Source organism: Candoia aspera, chromosome 1 (assembly GCF_035149785.1).
Source record: "Candoia aspera isolate rCanAsp1 chromosome 1, rCanAsp1.hap2, whole genome shotgun sequence".
NCBI lineage: Eukaryota > Metazoa > Chordata > Lepidosauria > Squamata > Boidae > Candoia > Candoia aspera.
Window position 1 is genome coordinate 330,196,268 of NC_086153.1, and position 18,802 is coordinate 330,215,069.

The window sequence follows — 18,802 nt, forward strand, 5'->3', positions numbered from 1 at the left end:
TAAGGCATCAGACTAGAAACCAGGAGACTGTGAGTTCTAGTCCCACCTTAAGGCACGAAGCCAGCTGGGTGACCTTGGGCCAGTCACTCTTTCTCAGCCCTAGGAAGGAGGCAATGGCAAACCAGTTCTGAAAAACCTTGCCAAGAAAACTGCAGGGACTAGTCCAGGCAGTTGCCAGAAGTCAACACTGACTCGAAGGCACCAAACCAACCAACCAACCCACATTCAGCTTCAGAGAAATCTCAGGACATTAAAGATAGCAGCAGCAGCAGCTGCCCAATTCACAATACAGCCGAAGCACTGCCACTGCTGGACACAATTATGTTTCCACGCCAAAGAACATCCTTCATGCTTCACTCCTTTTGTGCCAGTTTCTTTTGCTTTCACCCACATCCCTGAATGTCAGGGCCAACACATTTTATCCCCAATATGTGAGAGATTAGCTTGCTTGCCATTAGGAAGTCCTGAAACTCTCAGATAAGAGCTCTACAGGACAGATTCAGCAAAGACCTATTTATCTCCAATAGAAGAGAATATCTGTAGCTTGGTTGTTTGCTTGCAGACATTTCATTACCTGGCAAGGTAACATCATCAGTGCTAATGTGGTGGAGTTTGCTCCCTGTTTATGTACAGTAGCTTGTCCTGCCAGTGTTGGTGGGGGTGTGGCCAAACAACCAAGCTCAGAGAGCACCAAGAATTCCACCTATGTATCTATCAGAATTATAATTCATTAAGTATCTGAAGTTGAATGTGATAATGAAGGAGACCATAGTTTGTTTTCTTTTGGCAACAACCACAAGTAATCATGTCAAATGTAATTGATAATTTCAAACAAAAATAACACTTCAAAAGTTGGACATACGTTAAGGTTCATTTTATGATTTATGATTTTATGGATTAATTGACTCAAACAGGTTCAGGTTTCGGTTGCATCTGAGATTCCAGAGTTATCCTACAGTAGAGGAACAGTTGCAATCATTGATTTAAAAATAGCCATCATTTGGTGTGCCAGGATCCCATTTGGTCATTACAGTAGTGCACAAATTTGACAAAAAATATTAAAACACTGAAAACCATCAACTTTACAAATAAAATTAAAAAGGAGAGTTACAAAGAATGACTGCTATGTAATAACTACTAAGGGGGGGTCTATTTACAAAGTTGCTAGGATTTTGTCTAAAGAGATAGCTGCTGCGACTCCAACTTAAAATCTGTTGAAGAAGCTTCAGGCTGACATAGTCACACAGAGAAGTAAAGCACAAAATGAGCTTTTTAGACGTAAGCCACTAGAGGCAGAGGACTTCTCAATAAAGTTATAGCCACTTCTTACTACAGAGAAACTTTTTTGTTCATCAATAAGACAGAAGGGAAATAAAAATAAAAATGCCATCCATATTCTAAAGTGCTTGGGTTGTTCTTGTACCATCCATATATACCATCCCCAAGAAACTATAAGAATGTTACTATGAAAGCTTGCCTTGGAACCCAAAGAAAGCCAGAGTAATGTTCTAGTCCAAGGAGCAACATAAGCAAAGCCAAGATTGTAACATGAAGCCCCAAAATGATATCCTCAATTTGAACCATTTTTCAGGGAAAATCTTGTAGCTCTGCCCTCAGATTATGCAGTTGGGCCAAGGCAGAGCTTTCTGACACCCGTTTGAGCAAAGAAGCAGGCCTTCTTGGTGCTGATCAGAAAAAAATAACATCTTCTTTGTTAGCGTCATCCAGGGCGGGTGAAAGGGCATGAGTGCTGTTGGGTTTTATGGGACCAACAGAGGTAGATGGTGCTTCAGGATGGCTGCTCTCAGCAGCACTAGCCAGTTCTGTTGGAAAAGAAAAGAAAAGAAAAGAAAAGAAAAGGTTGTTATGCAGCATAGTAATAGATTGGCTACCCCAGATAAGCTTGTCAGTGTATTTTACCTGGCAGAAAGGCAACATTCTGGCTATGCAGAAAGACAGGGCTTATAGAATGTCTGTTTCGAGACTGAGATTCTTCCTTGGTAACCATCTTGGAAGCTGGGAGCGGCCTCACATCACCCAATACTAGAAACAAAAATGAAAGACAAAAATTCAGCTGGTCTGTGAGAGCAGAGGAGCCATTGGACATTAAACCATAGATCAATCAACTAAATAAGGCTTCTTCATCAGTGATAACTAATTCTAATAAATACATGTTGAGAGAGATCCATAAAATGTGTTAAGGCAGAGTCTGATTAGTTTGGTTTGGGGTACTGGGTCATGATCTGAACCAGCCACTATTATTTGTATATCATACTTTTGATTATTGTATTGGGAGCTCTATAACTAACATTCAATGAACTGGTCAAGGTAAACCATGGTTTATTGCAGAGAGAGACAACAGTTTTGCAGCCATGGACTGAATTGTTTTAAACAAGTTTTTCAACTTTCAGCAGTCTTAAGGAACATGGTAGCATAGTATCTAATTTGTGTGAAAGAACTCTGGTCCCTTCCCCATTTTTTCTGGTATTGAATGGGTTTCATAAAATTGGCATATTGTGCCTCAATGCATCTGTTCTTCTGGGTTTTTTTTATTACAATCATACTGCCATTATCCTGCTGTTTGCCCTCAAATGCAATCCCCACAGGCTTCTGGGCAGCAACAAAAATGGGACTGGGGGATGTGCAAGGCCTGTTCCCCCCTGCTTTAATATAACATGAATCCTGCAATTCTATTACTTAAATAAAGTGAGTTTGTATGTGTGAGACCAAGATTGAGATCTGTTATTTTTCCACATTTCCCAGTCACCTCAGAATCACCCATGAAATTGGCACAAAAGCACACATGCAAAAGGGGAACATATTTTTGCCCCAAAGAACTGTATCTACATGTAACATATAATACATTTTGCACTTCTCAGAATAACAAAGACAGAAACATTTTAATGAGGTAGTAAACTAGACTTTCCTCATCTGACAACTCCCAGACAGGATGGAACTGCCAATTCTCAGAATTCTCCTCCCTGCATATCCATTAGAATACTGGGAATTGAAGTTCAAACACAGTGTTTCTCAACCGTGGCAAGTTCTCTCTTGGGGGGAGATGGGTGGTGAAGGAAGGAAGGACGGAAGGACGGAAGGACGGAAGGAAGGAAAGGAAGGAAGGAAGGAAGGAAGGAAGGAAGGAAGGAAGGAAGGAAGGAAGGAAGGACTTCAACTCCCAGAATTCCCTAGCCAGCCTTTTTTTTAAGGAGTTGAAGTCCCCCCATCTTAAACTTGCCAGGATTGAGAAACACTGTGCTAGCACATCAGGAGGATAAATGGCTGAGGAAGGCCGTAGCAGATATTGAGGAAATTCCACAAAATCGAACACTGCTATTCAGGACTTCCATCTAGACCTCAGTACCATCAGTAGTTCCTGTCAAGGCTCCTAGCATGTCCCTATCCAAGAGCTCTCTGCAACTCTGCAACTTACCTGAACTGTCAATCCTGTGGGAGGCCACCTTGACAGCCTTTCCACCTTTCTCCTTGCTGCCCTTGGTCAAAATGGCCAGCTTAGTGGGGATTTGCTGCTGCACAGCTGCCTGTTTCTGGATCTGGTTGGTGGCACTCAGCAAGTGGATGGGCACCTCGTTCTTGAGAGCCAGAATGGGGCGGCCTCCCTCCAGTGCAGCACTATCCTTTCGGACCAATTCTCCTCGCTCCAGGTAGTCCATCCCAGAGACACTGGCTCGTCCAGATGACTTTGTAAGCAGCACAGTTCCTTCCATACCTTCTCCATTAAAGCTGGCAGAGTGGCTCAGGGCAAGTGCCTGGGAAAAGAGGAAGATATTGGCCATTCACCTCTAGAGGAAACAGACTTTTAAGATCATGTTCTTGAAGGTATGGTGGGAAGGTATGGGAGTGGCAGCAGACTACCAATGCTCAGGCTTACTTTTCAAAACCCCTAGTCTACACCAGTACCCAATAACAGCAAAATACAGCATGTACATCAGGTTTTCCAACAGATTCTGTAATTATTAAGTTATTACTAGAGGCAATAAACGGAGCTTCCTTATGTCTTTCCAATAGGCTGTCCGGCACTCACTTGGCCTGTCTCAGGAGAGAAGACACCCGAGACTACATGCTGCTGCTTCAGCTTGCGCAACTGTTCCAGACGTTCACGCTCCTTCTCCACTGCTCGCTGGGATTCCCGCAGCCTCTCCAAGTCATGCTGGTAGGCCTCTCGTTGCTGTTCCAGCTCCTCCCGTTCTTGGTTCAGACGGTCCATCAGCTGCCGTGCCTCCTCCTCTCGCTCCTGTAACTGGTTCTTGTCTGTCTCCATCTGGCGCCGCTGGCGGTCACACTCTCGTTCCCAGCGCTGCTGCTCAGTCTTCAGCTGGCTCTGCAATTTCTGCACGTTGGCCAGTTCTTCCCGCTGCTTCTCGAAATTGCGCTGTCTCTCCTGCTCCAGCAGCAAATTCCCTCGCGTGGATTGCAGCCGGAACTGCTTCTGCAACTCAATGTAGCTGTCCTGCTGGGCTGTCACTGCCTGGGAAGGGGGAAGATGAAGCACCACTGAGCTTTCTCCTTCAAAAAGCTGGGAGAAGGGAAGAACCCCCAGGTTGGGGGCCAAGGGTTGCAGTTCTGTGGAAATGCTCCAAGGAAGATGGCCTCAACTGTGTTCCCTTATTTGCAACACGCACAGTCCTCTAGCAGAAAATTTAGCCCCTCCCAGTTATTTATTTATCATAATTCTCCCTCCCAAACAATCCTCCCAAAGTGACTTACAAGTAACAAACATTTGTAAGTAAATATATAATTACTATTCTTATTCAAAACAAAAGGGCAGCTCATGATAATAGCCCTAGGGAGGAGGCAGAGGAATGAAGAGCTGAGGAGTAAACCAAGAACTTCTTAAGCCTCTCCCTTGCCTTTCAGAGTTGTGGAGAAAAACTTTTAAACACGATCATGTCACACAACACACTAAGTAGATTTGAAGAGTTTCTAATGAAACCTGGACTGGGAAAGGCATCTTCTCCCCTCCTCTAAGACTTCTCCGCTCAGGCCACTACCCATCTTGTCATTTTGCTAGTCCTTCATAAATCATAAAAGCCAAATAAATTGAGGAAGGGGTTGGGAAAGGACAGAGGTGGCGCTTTACCTGGAGACTATGCAGCAACTGCAACAGTGTCTGTATCCTTTGAACAAGCTGAGGGAAAACACAAAAGGGAGGCGTTACCTAACATCAGTCTTCATGAACCCTGCCATTTAGGCACCCAAATGTCAGGATCCAAAAACTCATTTCTACCATACCAGGATGGCATAAATAAGCCCAGTTAGGTTTTATTTCTTCCACCAGAATACCAGTCTCTCTTCGCTTACCCCCGTCCCCTCTTCTCAAAATCCTCTTTGGGCAGAATGTAAGTGCTCTGCAAATGTAACTATGCTGTCAAATCGATGGCCAAAAACAAATGCATAGCACCCTTTGTTGAGTACATGCTTTTTAAAATCTACATCAGAAACACACACACCCCAGATCCTACAACTCCTCCAGAAATTGCAAATGAATTGTAATTTCCAATGTATCAGAAAGGAATGTTTATTAAATAGATGGAAAGTGATCCTATTAACTGTATTTAATTTAATAAACTGTATTTAATAGTAGCTGCCCAGAGTCTTTTGGAGTGGGCAGCCTGATGCTGATGATGCAACTAAATTAAATCAAATTCAGTTTTTGGCCTGGCTTTGCCCACTTTCTGGGATAAGGCAGCTGGCATAGCATTGAAAGGCCTAAGGCAGCCCTCAGACTGAAAAAGCAGCTGCTCTCCTGCTTTCCACCATCATGGAGAAAATAACGGGCCAATACCTGTGATTCAGTCCTCAGCAGTGGCTGCAAGCTGTTATGATGCTCCGTTCTTGTGTTATTGACCTGAAGAGAAGCAAAAGAACACAGGGGCTGGGTTCACATGATAACCAGACTAAGCTAAAATAGGGTTGACTAGTCTGTGGTTCAGCCCACTGTGGGAACCCAGGCATTGTCTTAGCATGCTGTGGGAACAGGACCATTGCATTAAGCCATTTTATTTATTTATTTATTTATAAATATAAATATAATTTTAATTGTTCAAGCACATTATGTGTCCACATAATGTGCCTGAATTGGGTTTGGATTCAGTGCATTGTGCAAACTCAGCCAAATACTTAAGACCAAAAAGTTTACAAAGGAGGGCTTATATCATTCCCCACTAGCAGCCTCTACAGTCCCTTCACATATATCAGTTTTCTTCCAAAGACCCTAGATGTCTATGGGTCTTCCCACCATATTTGCTCTTTCATAATTCTGTAAAATAGCAAATACTGTAAGATACTGACTGTCCAAAGTCATCGTAATGAGTTTCACAGTTGATTGGGGATATGAATGAAGCCTATGAATGAACACTAGGGATGTATGTCCCCTGGAGGGTTAAGAAACAACACAGTATGTCCTTCTGGAGGCCACAGATGGTCATATAACACCAGAAAGGGCATGGCCAAAATGTCAGTTTTCTTCTTTTTTTGTAAATGCAAGTTGGTAGCCATCACAGAAGCTAAGTTAAGTTTAGGCATGTCTGCTGAAATCTCACCATATATAATTTTTATTAAAGCTTTTAAAGAAGAAGATAAAAACTAACACAAAGTAATATAAAGTAAGACAATATAATATAAAGAAAGACAGAAAAAGGAAAAAGAAAGAAATTAAAGAAAAGCACAACCAACACAAGTTATGAGAGGGATTAACACTACCATACATTAAAAACATCTCAGAAACAACCAACAGACTGTTACAAGCACACGGCATCGCCGTAGCACACAAAGCCTCCAAAATATCTTAAGCAAACCAAAAGACCCAGTAGCCCAAGAAGAAAAAACAGGAGTAGTCATCTACAACATACAGTGTAAGGACTGCAACAGCCACTGTGTAGGACAGGCAGACAGAAGACCTGAACACCAACTAGAAGTCAGAAGACACGATGAAAACTCCTTTATCTCACAACACATGGACAGACTCAACCATAGTTTCAAGTGGGAAACTGAGAGCATCCTAGACCAAGCTAAATCCAAAAATGCCAGGGAATTCCTGGAAGCTTGGCATTCAGACAAGTCAGCCATCAATAGACACACAGAGATAAACCACATTTACACAACACTGAAAAGAGGGAATAAAAAAGTTAAGAAGGAAACAAAAACACCAGAACACATCCTCTCCAGAACCCAACATCCAGTTAAGCAGGGATTAACACCAGACAAACGATCAAGCAGAAAACAATCCCCTAATCAAGGAACTACCAAGGAGAAAACCACACCCCCACCGGCAGGAAAAGCTACTGCATATAAACAGGGAGCCAACCCCGCACTTACTAGCACTGATGATGTTACCTAGTCAGGTAATGAAACGTCTGCAAGCAAACAACCAAACTCAGAGAGCACCAATAAGGATAAAAGTCTGCAATGTGCACAAGAGTTATATAAATGTATTCATTTTATCCCAACATATACATGTTTCAGATTTTCAACTGCTGAAGGGGAGGAAGGAAAAGCCTGATGTTTTTCAAATTGAGCCAAAACCTGCCTGGGAAAAAGAAGACCACAGCCATCACCGTTCCCAGCACTGTCCCAGGAAGGTTAGGAAATAACTACAGAGATTCGTGGGAGAGCAAATTCCACCTACCAAGCACAGCCCTTCCTCTCCAGCAGAAGGGAGCTCTTGGAGCAGCTGCTCTGAGTGGGCCAGGAGGCCTCGCTGATCTGGCACCCACTGCTCTACACCACAGGCTTTCTTCTTGAAGCTACCAGCTGAAAAATAAAAGGCAACCATTGGCATACAGGGCAGATCATCCAAACTCCCTTGGAAACAGCTGTCACTACCCCTAACTTACAGGTGTGTTTGGACTGCAACTCTCAACATTCCCAACTGGTCCACTTCAAAACTCTCTTCTTTTGTCTCTGTTTTTAATCTATCTGCCCTCAGTTACTTACATAAATCAAAGACCCATAGAAATTAAACTCCCCGCTATTTGAAAAAAAACACCATAGAAGAGGCCATTGTAAGACTGCACTGAAAGGGAAGTCTAGCAGCCATTGCCCAAGATTATTCTCCTAAGAACAGAGAGAGAGAGAGAATATGCAACGACTTTGCTGAGAGCAGGATCAAAACACATGGGCACACTTTGAAAAACAATCTGCTGAACCTGAGGGGTTCATTTCCCCCTAGGATGGAACTCCTGCAGCGACTGAAACTGTACAAACTGGGCTAACCCAGGAGGCAGGATTTAAAACATTTCTGTACAATGGCATCCTGTCTGCAGTAGGGGGAGTAATCATGGGTCACCCATCCCTGTATTAGGTGTCATGCTCCTTCCTCTGTTCCAGCTTACTTTTGGACAGACCTGTCATGGCGCTGTCATATCCCCCAAAAGTCTCAGCTCGCCTCAACAGCCCAGACCCACTGGAATCTTCAGGACGAGAGCTTGCACTGCCCAGCTGGGAGAGGATCAGGTTCTGAAGGCTCTCCACTAGAAGACAGCAGCCAGTTTCAGCAGGCAGGCAGGAAGGTGAATAGGGAAAGAGGAGAAGAGGATATTTGTGTTAACAACAGGTGAATTATGCTCTCCACTGTAAATGCTGAAGGTCCTACCATATAATGTCTTTCCTGTTCTTTTGTCTCCAGTGCACCCACCTTCTATCACTGCTTGCTTGAGGATGGACTCTCCCTGCAGGTTCTCCGGGGAATCCACTCTGTTGATTAACCGGAAGCGGGAGCCAGCAGCCAGGTCCTCAAAACCATTCATATCTGCCATCTTCTGGTAGATCTGCTGCTTCTCATTTAGACTTTGCACAATCAGATCATCTTTCATGTTCAGACGCTCTAGATGATGGAGGACGGGAAGGGGAAGCGGGGAGGGAAGAGACAGCTGAATGTCACCGTACTTGGAGGGCTGCTACTGCATCAAGAGCAAGCCGGCAACCCATTCTTGAGGCATTGCTTGCAAAATGACAAAAAGAAAGGCTAGTGCTTTTACAGATCAGTTCATGACTGAAAGGGGTCTGATAGTAACTTCCCTTATCCTCCTTTTCCTCTAAGAGACTGCATATTTTACCAGGAAAGGAAGAACAAGTCCCCAAAATTAGGCAAGTCCATCCTGATGCGTAGCCCTTATAATCCACAGTTTTGCAAGACAAAACTGCCTTTACCTTGAAATTCCTTCAGCTTTGCAATTCTCACTTCAGCCTGCTTTTTCTCCTCTTCTGGATCAGCAAGGACACTATCTTCTTCATCAGGACAACTGCAAAGAAATATAAACCATTCAAGTCCTGGTCAAAAAGGATCCTAATGTCACAGCGAGCTGAAAGAAGATTCATTTCATAAACCCAGTTTTACACCACTCTTCTCACTTAAGTTGGGAAAATAAAATTGGGGTGAGCAAAGAAACACGGATTAATCCAAACAGGACTGTACAAGCAGTCCTTGCTTACCGACCATTGGTTCAGTGACTGTTCAAGGTTACAACGGTGCTGAAAAAGAGACCTATGACCCGTCCTCAAAGTTCTGGCCATCACAGTGTCCCCAAAGTCATGTGATCTCAATTCAGGCACTTGGCAACCAGACCGCACGCACGACGGTCGCAGTCATCCCACAGCCACTTGCAACCTTCCCTGCCAGCTTCCCGCAAGCAAAGTCAACAGGGAAGCCGGCAGGGAGGGTTGCCAAGTCGCGCTGTAAAGTTGCTTGCGCTCTCCCCTGCCTGGCAGCAGCCACCCCCGGCCTTGCGCTGTGCCTCACAGGCCATCACTTTAGTGATGGAAATTCCGGTCCCAATTACCACTGTTAATCAAGGACTACCTGTATTTCCTTAAGGTAAAGATAAAGGTTTCCCTTGACGTAAAGTCCAGTCGTGTCCGACTCTAGGGGGCGGTGCTCATCTCCGTTTCAAAGCCGAAGAGCCGGCGTTTGTCCATAGACACTTCCGTGGTCATGTGGCCAGCATGACTACACGGAACGCTGTTACCTTCCCGCCGAAGCGGTACCTATGGATCTACTCACATTTGCATGTTTTCGAACTGCTAGGCTGGCAGGAGCTGGGACTAGCAACGGGAGCTCACTCCGCCACGCGGTTTTGAGCCGCCGACCTTCCGATCGGCAGCTCAGCCGTATTTCCTTACGATGACAAAATAACAGGCTTGGAGAGAGTCATTTGGTCTGACCCCAGCTCAATACAGGAGGGAAACAGAACAGAGTATTTTATATACTCACCTCTCTACTGCCCTGCGGATTTGTGTCATCCAGAAATTCCTGTCCTCCTTGGAGTTGGTGTGAATCTCATACATCTCTGGTCCTTTCATGGAAGCACTGATTAAGAACATGGCTCGCTCCTCGTTGGCCACTTCTCGGACTATCAGCTTTTGCAAGGAAATCACTGGTGGCTTTGAATCCTGTGAACCAAGACACATCACCATCACCATCCCCATCCCCATCATCCTCAGTCCATCTATGGCAATCCTAAAAAGCAACAGCCATAATATTTCTTCCTTATGTAACACTTCATACTTGTAAATCAGATCCATCTGGAAGGAGCAGAAGATACTAGGAAAAGTGCCAAAGGCATCATCAGTTTCAAAGATACACACACAAACAGATATTGGGAAAAACCCAGTGTGCTAATTTGGCTCCTTTGGGGAAATACAGAACATATAAATGCAATATTGATTTAACAGATGGGGGGAGGGGGATAGCTGTTAATTTCAAATGTATAGCACATTTGTCAATTAACATCATTTGTGTAATTACATAACTGATACTAGTAAATAAATAAAAAATATACTAAATAGATAAATAGAACTGCAGCATAATGGAGACTGGAGGCATCATAATTTTTATAATTTTAATTATAACCGCCCAGAGTCCCTTCTTTGGGGGGAGATGGGCGGTAATAGAAATTTGGATGATAAATACATAAAAATAAATAAATAATAAGAACTCAGTGATGGTAAGCAAATTCAACTGCCACTTTTAAAAAAGCATTATTAAAATATTCATTTAGACTGATAATAAAGAGCGTGCCATTTCACCGATCAACTCTCAAACTCTTGAACTTTTTTGTAGTAATGGGCCTACATAAAATATCTAACAGAAATTTACAAAAGCAGAAGCCAGTAGTTAGGGGACTGAGACTACAAATCATTGATTTCCTAGAATTTTCTTTGCAGAGACAGAATCAAACTAACATTTTTCACCGCAGCTCAGATTTATCTGTTATTACAGAAACCACAGGGAGTCTCAAGTTTTCTACAATACCCTGCCTATCCTTCACAGAGATAAATACATACCATAGATGCAAACATGTATTTCTGGTCTTTCTCTTGCAGCAGCAAAAGCACATCTGTCAGCAGAACCGCCAGAATATCTGCCAAAGTTATTGGACAAAGGAAAGAATTATTTTCCTTTCAACTTCCAAGTGGAACAAGCAAGGATTTTTTTATTCTAACGGCTAGCAGGGCACTAATTCAGGACCACTTGCTGCTGAATTTCTTCTTCTGGGGGATTAGTCAGAATAGATTCCAGTGCTAATGCATTTACTCACACACCACCACATATCCTTTCTAGTGTACAGTTTTATACTCTGATTATGGATGCTCCAGATATTTTGTTATCCCAAAATACCAAACCAGATGTCCATTTTCAGAGGACTCCCATCGCCTACAGCCTGAGCACTAACTTTTTCTATATAAGAATATCTGTCCACCTAACTTCGTGTCAACTTTTCTGAGCAAATATTTATTTCACTATTTGCCGCTCCAACCGTCCACTGAAAACTATACCTAGGATCAGTTGAATGCAAAGGATATGCTCTATCACCAAGTTATAAAAAGGAAAAAAATGTAACAAGAAAACTGAATCTTTTATACTAACAGAGAACTCATTTTCAGAGTCCCTTCTCTTACGATGCCAAAGCATCATTACTCAGATACAGGATTAACCAGTCAGGTACAGATGGACTCAGATTTGCAGAAAACCAAGCAAAGAGAAAAGCATCCCTGGAGGAGGGAAGGACAAGTAGCTCAATGAGAATTTTAAACAAAGATTCAGCTTCACATGATGAGTCACATCAGAGCAGAAGGCCAATAAGAAGAATATGGGCAAGAAGTTCCTTGCTTAAGATCAGAAAGTTACTAGCTTGTCAAGTTTAATGCTCCGAAGAGCAGAAAATGCACCTATATCATGAGGTTAACATGACACAGCTTTGAAGTGTGAAACAGCTGGAAGTCAGTTACTGACACAAATGAAGCAAATGTTTTGCCTTCCCCTTGGGGGCCTGAGACACTGACTCAATAACTCATCATCTCTATCCACACCTCCCTCTGAACTGGGCAGGCTCTTTGGGGACAGAAGCTGATTACTAAATGCTATTTTGCAAACGTTTAATTGGGCACCCCGAGCATGAGACAAATCTCTTTCCTCCAAAGAAGTCACCGAGACACTCCTGTATACCCAACCAATGAGCAGTGCAGCAAACACCGGTAAAGGAGAACAGGCAACCCACAGAACTCACCTTTCAGGCGCCCAGAAGCAGCTTTCCAGTACAGCATCCCATCCAGTAGGATGCGCCGCTGAAGCATATCCTCCTTCCGGAAAATAAGGCCATTCTTAAACTTCCCAGAGGACTTGAGTTCCATCTTGGTCACAATTTCCCGGAGGCGCTGCCCTTTCTCATACTCATTCACCTTGGTGTCAACAGCTGTGATGGCATCCTTGATGAGTGACAATGCCTTGGTCAGGTCTTCATACTCCTTTGTGCTGGCTGCAAAAATGAAGTGAAACAGCATGTTTAGGAAAGGAAATATAGATTAGTCCATGTAGCAAAAACAATGACACCAGCATTTTGTAGCACCTTAAAAATTGCTGAATTGATTGCAGGAGAAAACATTTAGGGACCAGAGATAAAAAACCATCAAATAAAGTCATTACAAGTCTGTCAACTGTGACCCTTCACTGACCCTTTTAAGTTACTAGCAGCATAGGTTTTAGATTATGCATATGTACATGTACGTACATATATACACACACTACATTAATATACAACACAGTGCAATCAGGAGCAAAGCAAAATCTGAAAGTCCAGCAAAATGAACACTAAAAGGTTTTCAATTCTGGATGAAAAATATTCAGCAAAGGGGCATGACAGATTCTCAAAGTAGGGGAGCACTGCCAAACAATTAAGAGGAATCGCACCATGGCCAATCCAGATGCCCAGGCAAGCTTCTATAGCAGTAAAGACTCCTTGATGTGACCTTGTTTCTGGTGACTATATGGCCAGATCCATGTAGTTTTCCTGGCTGCAAGACTAAGGTGCTTTCCCATTACTTTTTTCTGATCTAATAAGAGTTGTTGAGAGTCTGGTGACATACAAGTAAGTTAGTTTATTTGTTTATTTATTAATCACTATGTTTGGCCCTGCTTAAGGGTTTGTTTGTTTGTTTGTTGGAGATTAGCCACTCAAAAGATGCTTTTGTTCTACCAAAAGAAAAAAAAATCGCTTCACCTAATAAATGGATATGCAGCTTGGCCAATGGGAAGAGTCTGTGGGAGTTATAGTCTAAAGCAGCGTTTCTCAACCTTGGCAACTCTAAGATGTGTGGACTTTAACTCCCCGAATTCCCCAGCCAGCATGGGGGATTCTGGGGGATTCTGGGAGCTTAAGTCCACACATGTTAAAGTTGCCAAGGGTGAGAAACAATGATCTAAAGCATCTGGGAAGGAATATTGTCCAGACTCCAGGAATCAGAAAATACTGAAGAGAAAAGTCAAATTCTGCATCGGTGCACCAGTTGTGCCCTGTTCCCTGTGTGGCCTGGGGTGAACTGTGCTCATTCTGGCTGCTTCTGATAAAGGACAGAAGCAGCCAGAAGTGGCTGAGTGGGTGCCCCCAATAAGCAAAGTTCTTCACCTTCTGTGTTCTGAATGATGCGCTCCACCAGGACAGGATACTTCATGATGCGCTGGGTGACTAAAAGGTTGCACTCCTGGATACCAAGCCGTCTCACAATGGAAGCATTGCTGATTTTCTGAAAGGCATCACATGCACCAAATATACTTACTAATAGCACTGGGGTGACACACCACCCCTTTTGTCTCTTCAAAAGGTAGAAGAAATGAAGGGAAGTTACCTGTCCTCTCTTATTCTCCTCTGGTATGTGAAAACATGCACTCAAGTTTTAACTTTTCTTAGACTTGTCCCCTTCCTATCACCAACTTTGTTTTAGTTGCCACAACATGCAAAAAGGATTCTATCTCACCAGTAAATGAGTCTGCAGAGTTTTCTGTGCAAGTAATTACAAAGATACATGATTATTCTTTCCATTTGTTCCAAGTTCTATCCTCTTGGTTCCCAGAGAAAGTCCTGCTGCATCCCATCTCAAAAGCCTATCTAGCCCAGCACTCTGACTGGTGTGTGCAGCAACAAGCTCAGTGAAGCACTGAGAAAATGAGCACAGGAATCAACGCTTTCCTGAACTACACTTTTGTCGGCACATGTAACAGTAAAGACTCCCTTGAGTCCAGGCTGATCCCTAATGTTGCCCCCACGTACTTTTCTTGGTCACAATACAGAAGGGGGTTATCATTAATCTATCATTCGGCCAGTTTTTAAAAAAATTTCCAGTTGGACATTTTGCCACAAGAAATATCAGTGGCACATGACATTGGGTCTTCCTTTATGTAGGAAGGAACAATGAACTGTCTAAAGGCCTCTCTTCCTCCACCTCTGCTCATTTTGCCTAACATTTTTGAAAGTCCCCAGAATTACCAAGAACAGAGTTAAGGATTCCTTGTGCTACTGATAGATCAGATTTCAGCAGAACCAAAAGCAGCCCGGTATTACAGAATGAGATCAGTTCCCATCTGTGATCATCTCTGTATTTTACCTTAATCAAGTTTTGGAACTTCTTGCTTTGCTGCATCAGCTCTTTATAGTAGCTCACAGCATCGCTGTGGCTGCCACAGAAAACGCCGTATTTCTCCTTCAATTTATCTCCTGTTTTTCCTGAAAACTAAGCAAGGAAAACACACTCAGGCACAGCTACCATTTGGGAGAAAAACAAGCTGCACGCAGCACACTCTGGCTTATCTGGAGAAGAGATGTCACAGTTTTTGTGCATATCACGGATCTCAACCAAAAAGGGGGAAAAAAATGAGAACGGGGTTAGGGTTTTTGTAATTTCTGAACTGGTGCATGACACATCCCTGAAGGGGAGAAGGCAGGTGAGGGTGTAAACAGAGTAATGAAACAGCCATTCCTCACCGCAGGGAGGCTATATCTTAAGAGACGCAGAGATAGTGCATCTAACACAGGCTTATCTCCACTGACAGGAATCAACAGCAGAAAATAGCCTTTTCCCAGACTCGCCACTTGGAATACATTTAACTGCAGTTGCTGAGGCCGATTCTGAGAAACTGTGACATGCACAGCTAGTGGCTCTAACATTCACCTAGGAGCTGTAGTTTTTTTGCTCAGAAATATCATGACAGCCCACTGGCCTATTTTCCAGGTGAAAAACTGCTGTAAAAAGGCAAAAATTCTCCTCTGAGCCAAGGAAGTGTTTCACATCGCAGGATGGACCCCTGCCTGCCCCACCCCATTCCATATGCAAAAGCTACATAAACACTCACCTGCTGCACCAGGACATCCCCAATGTTCTGGATGATGTAGTTGTGCTCACTACCTTCTTCTAGACCCTCCTTCCGGCGCTCCTTCAGCTGGAAGAGGAAGGCTCTGTGGAGCTCCAGTAATTCATCCACACATGGGAAAAGACGGTGGATGTCAGAATTGCTGTACTGTAGCTCCTCTCGCATGGCCTGCGAGTAGACCTTCAACATGATCTTCAGTGTCCTGACGTGGTGCATCTCTGTCCTCATCAACTCTGCAGGGATAAGGCGGCGACATCAAGCCTCTCAGACTGGCCAGAGATAGACTCTGATTTTCCAAACCCAGAAAGCTATCCACTCAACTCAGATTTCTTTACCATCTCATTGAGTACACAAAAAAGGAAAGCACGTAAGACCCAAAATCAGTGGCGTATGTCCAATTTCAAAAGAAGCACTGCCCTCAAGCCAAGATTTGCACACACATGAATGAAGACAGCAGCAGCACTTAGAGAAAGCAAAGGAAATACTGTAAATTAAGTCTCACGGAGAAAAGGCAGAACAGCTTACCATATATGACATCTTGCCTTTTAATAACATCCCGGTCCTGCTTCTTCACATATGACTGCTCTACTGCCAGACTCCAAGACTGAGCCGCAAACTCCCGAGCATCTGTCTCCAGTTCATTCCGCAAGGAGGCGAACTGGACATCTGGAAGGGGAAGAGTCACAGTTCAGATGAGAATGTATATACAGGTATGCAGGGAAGCATTCAAGATGCCATTATCAGGACAACAACGGTAGATCAGTATTATTATTGCCCCAGGGGAAATCTAAAGGACTGCATTATAATTCTTAATTTCTGAAGGGCCAAATGCTTATAAATGCTTTATGAAATGTATACTGCACAATGCAATACCCAGGACATATTATGAATAAATGGTAATTATAGCTCTGATAGATGCAGGTAGTGAGAGATGAAGAGAAGATGCAGAAAATGCCATATTAGGCAAGAACTAAAAGGAACCTCTGAGGTCAGAGAAAACAACCTTGTTGCTGTAAAAACTTTCAACTGAAGTCACCCTAACTACTAAAAAACCTTCACACAGTGCAAAACACATGACTGAATTTATCACCTCACACTGGAGGTAGGGCAGTCATAAGCTTACGAAAGAGCTCTATCAAAGGGAAGAGAAAGAAAACTGTATCAAAGGCTAGGGATCTGTGATAGTTAGTTGGAGCATCTGACTTCAGAGATGGTCTATCTGCAAGATTCTAGCAGGCAAAAAGCAAGGTTGCTCTGCTGTCTTCCAGTTCCTGTCTGGGTGCTTTGCAGAGACATCTGAATGGCCACCATAGGACACAAAAATGCTGAGTTAGATGGACACACTTTGGTATGATTCAGTAGCCATCATGCTCTTCACTCTAAGAACTCTTGGACAAGAAAGATAGTGAAGGAATAGAATAGACAGTGGACTTAACAGAATGACCCTGGCAAGCTGGATTCAAATTCTAGTGTGGTTTTGCAGATCTGAGTACATCAACTTCTTGCAGTTTCTTTTCTCTGCTACAAGTGTGGAAAATGAAAGGTTCTGACCCAGAAACAGGCCATTCCAAGGATTCCAAAAGAGTCCCCCTTTTTGGGGGGAGATGGGTAGTGATAGAAATTTGAATAAATAAATAAAAATTCTAACTCTGAAACAGGCCTATTCTGAGGTCAGATCACTTCTGGAACAACTAGAACAGCCCAGTCTGTTGCACAAACTTATTCCTTGTCAATTCTGACAGCAAACTGCTCTGAGAGACGTGCTAAAGAACAGCTCAGCCCAGCCAAGCTGGCTGAGGGGGTTCTGCCACCTTGCTTCTCCTCCCACAACGGCCAGTGGAAACAGCTGCTGATATTTGAGCCAAATAATCACTCTTTGCCAATGCAGCTATATGTGCCTGGATATGTGTTTGCATTTTCTGTGTTTCTGCTGCTCACCCTTTTTCTCTCTTCATTTCCCAGCTCCATGTCATTAAATTAGTAAATAGGGACATTCTATTCAAAAGAAATGCCTCTCCAACTTTTCAAAGCATCTGCTTCCTCTCTACACAAGCTAAACAGGTTTATCTTAAATTAATCTTTAGGTGTGTTTACTTCTCTCAGCAGAGAAGCCCCTTACCTTCCACAAAAACTGATTCCGTGGTTGATGGTGCCAGGGAGACAACATCTTCAGAGGCTGTTTTGAATTTCATGAAGCCAGAATCCCCTTCATCCATCTCTCCCCCAGTGAGTCTGAATAGTCAAAGGAAAACATGGAACCAGATCAGCTCTTGCCCCAGGACTGAGTCACTGCAAATCATATAGCCAGAAACTGGCCAGAAGCTATTTTCTCATTAGGATGTTTCTTATTCTGATGAGTGCAGACAAACACAACAGGCTGGGCCAAATACCTTCCAGTGAACAACTTAAGAAGAGCAGCAGTCCTGAAGTATACTTGTGCTTGCTTTGGAAAGGCATCTTGAGATTGTTGAGGAAGAACAGTCAGGGATACTGTCAATGTAGAGTGCTATAGTGGCATGAGAAAAAGGTGGCAGCACTCAGAGATATCAAGGAATGAACTGAAAAAGTCAAAACTCCATGGAATGGCCATACTTAGGAAGCAGAAGCTGCCAATAAATGTCTGATAAACACAGAAGAGGTAGAAAAGGGGCAGCAAAGCCATGGATGATCTTCTATCACTGATGGCTAAAATAGTTTCCTTCCTCATGCAGAAAATCTTATGCAGTTGAAGCTCTCCACATTTATAGGGTTAAAAACCCATAGGACATAAGGATTTACAAAACAATAGTGCAGAACTTCTATGGGAAAATGAATCCATTCAAAACACACATAACAAACTTGAGATGTGTTTACACTAAGAACTGATTTTATGGATACTGTTTGCCGGTAAGTTTAGGATTCCCTATTGATTTCCAACCCAACAGGTTGCTATTCTGAACAAGCAGCTACCCTATAAGGTTGATTATTTGATAATCCAAATTTCTTTCACTGAATGCCACAATGATTGGGAACCATTATTTATTATTTCTTGACTGGCTATAGCAAAACTCTGTAAACTGAAACAGCATTTTCCCTTCAGCAAACTGAACAAAGTACATATGCCCAATTGCAGAAATGAAAAAAAAACTGTATTACTGCCCC

At 43.1% G+C, this 18,802-nt stretch overlaps 2 protein-coding genes across 6 annotated transcripts in view; one reads left to right on the top strand and one right to left on the bottom strand.

The window, feature by feature from the left end:
* ARRDC2 (arrestin domain containing 2) overlaps positions 1 to 18,802 on the top strand; it is a 463,191-nt gene that overhangs the window by 112,055 nt on the left and 332,334 nt on the right. The gene's annotated exons all lie outside the window — the stretch shown is intronic.
* ARHGEF18 (Rho/Rac guanine nucleotide exchange factor 18) overlaps positions 853 to 18,802 on the bottom strand; it is a 70,175-nt gene continuing 52,225 nt past the window's right edge. For 3 of the 5 annotated variants that reach the window (XM_063290653.1, XM_063290654.1, XM_063290656.1), the window contains 18 exons: positions 17,781 to 17,893; positions 16,187 to 16,327; positions 15,644 to 15,894; positions 14,899 to 15,024; positions 13,923 to 14,040; positions 12,528 to 12,776; positions 11,305 to 11,381; positions 10,232 to 10,410; positions 9,172 to 9,263; positions 8,657 to 8,845; positions 8,355 to 8,492; positions 7,649 to 7,773; positions 5,807 to 5,869; positions 5,102 to 5,149; positions 4,046 to 4,489; positions 3,434 to 3,770; positions 1,921 to 2,043; positions 853 to 1,823 (listed from right to left, as the gene is read on the bottom strand). In XM_063290653.1, the coding sequence (XP_063146723.1) occupies positions 1,690 to 1,823; positions 1,921 to 2,043; positions 3,434 to 3,770; positions 4,046 to 4,489; positions 5,102 to 5,149; positions 5,807 to 5,869; positions 7,649 to 7,773; positions 8,355 to 8,492; positions 8,657 to 8,845; positions 9,172 to 9,263; positions 10,232 to 10,410; positions 11,305 to 11,381; positions 12,528 to 12,776; positions 13,923 to 14,040; positions 14,899 to 15,024; positions 15,644 to 15,894; positions 16,187 to 16,327; positions 17,781 to 17,893 (2,947 nt within the window). In that variant the 3' untranslated portion in view covers positions 853 to 1,689. Of the gene's footprint in view, positions 1,824 to 1,920; positions 2,044 to 3,433; positions 3,771 to 4,045; positions 4,490 to 5,101; positions 5,150 to 5,806; positions 5,870 to 7,648; positions 7,774 to 8,354; positions 8,493 to 8,656; positions 8,846 to 9,171; positions 9,264 to 10,231; positions 10,411 to 11,304; positions 11,382 to 12,527; positions 12,777 to 13,922; positions 14,041 to 14,898; positions 15,025 to 15,643; positions 15,895 to 16,186; positions 16,328 to 17,780; positions 17,894 to 18,051; positions 18,592 to 18,802 lie in introns of those variants that run through there. The other 2 variants (XM_063290655.1, XM_063290652.1) reach the window with 2 other exon arrangements.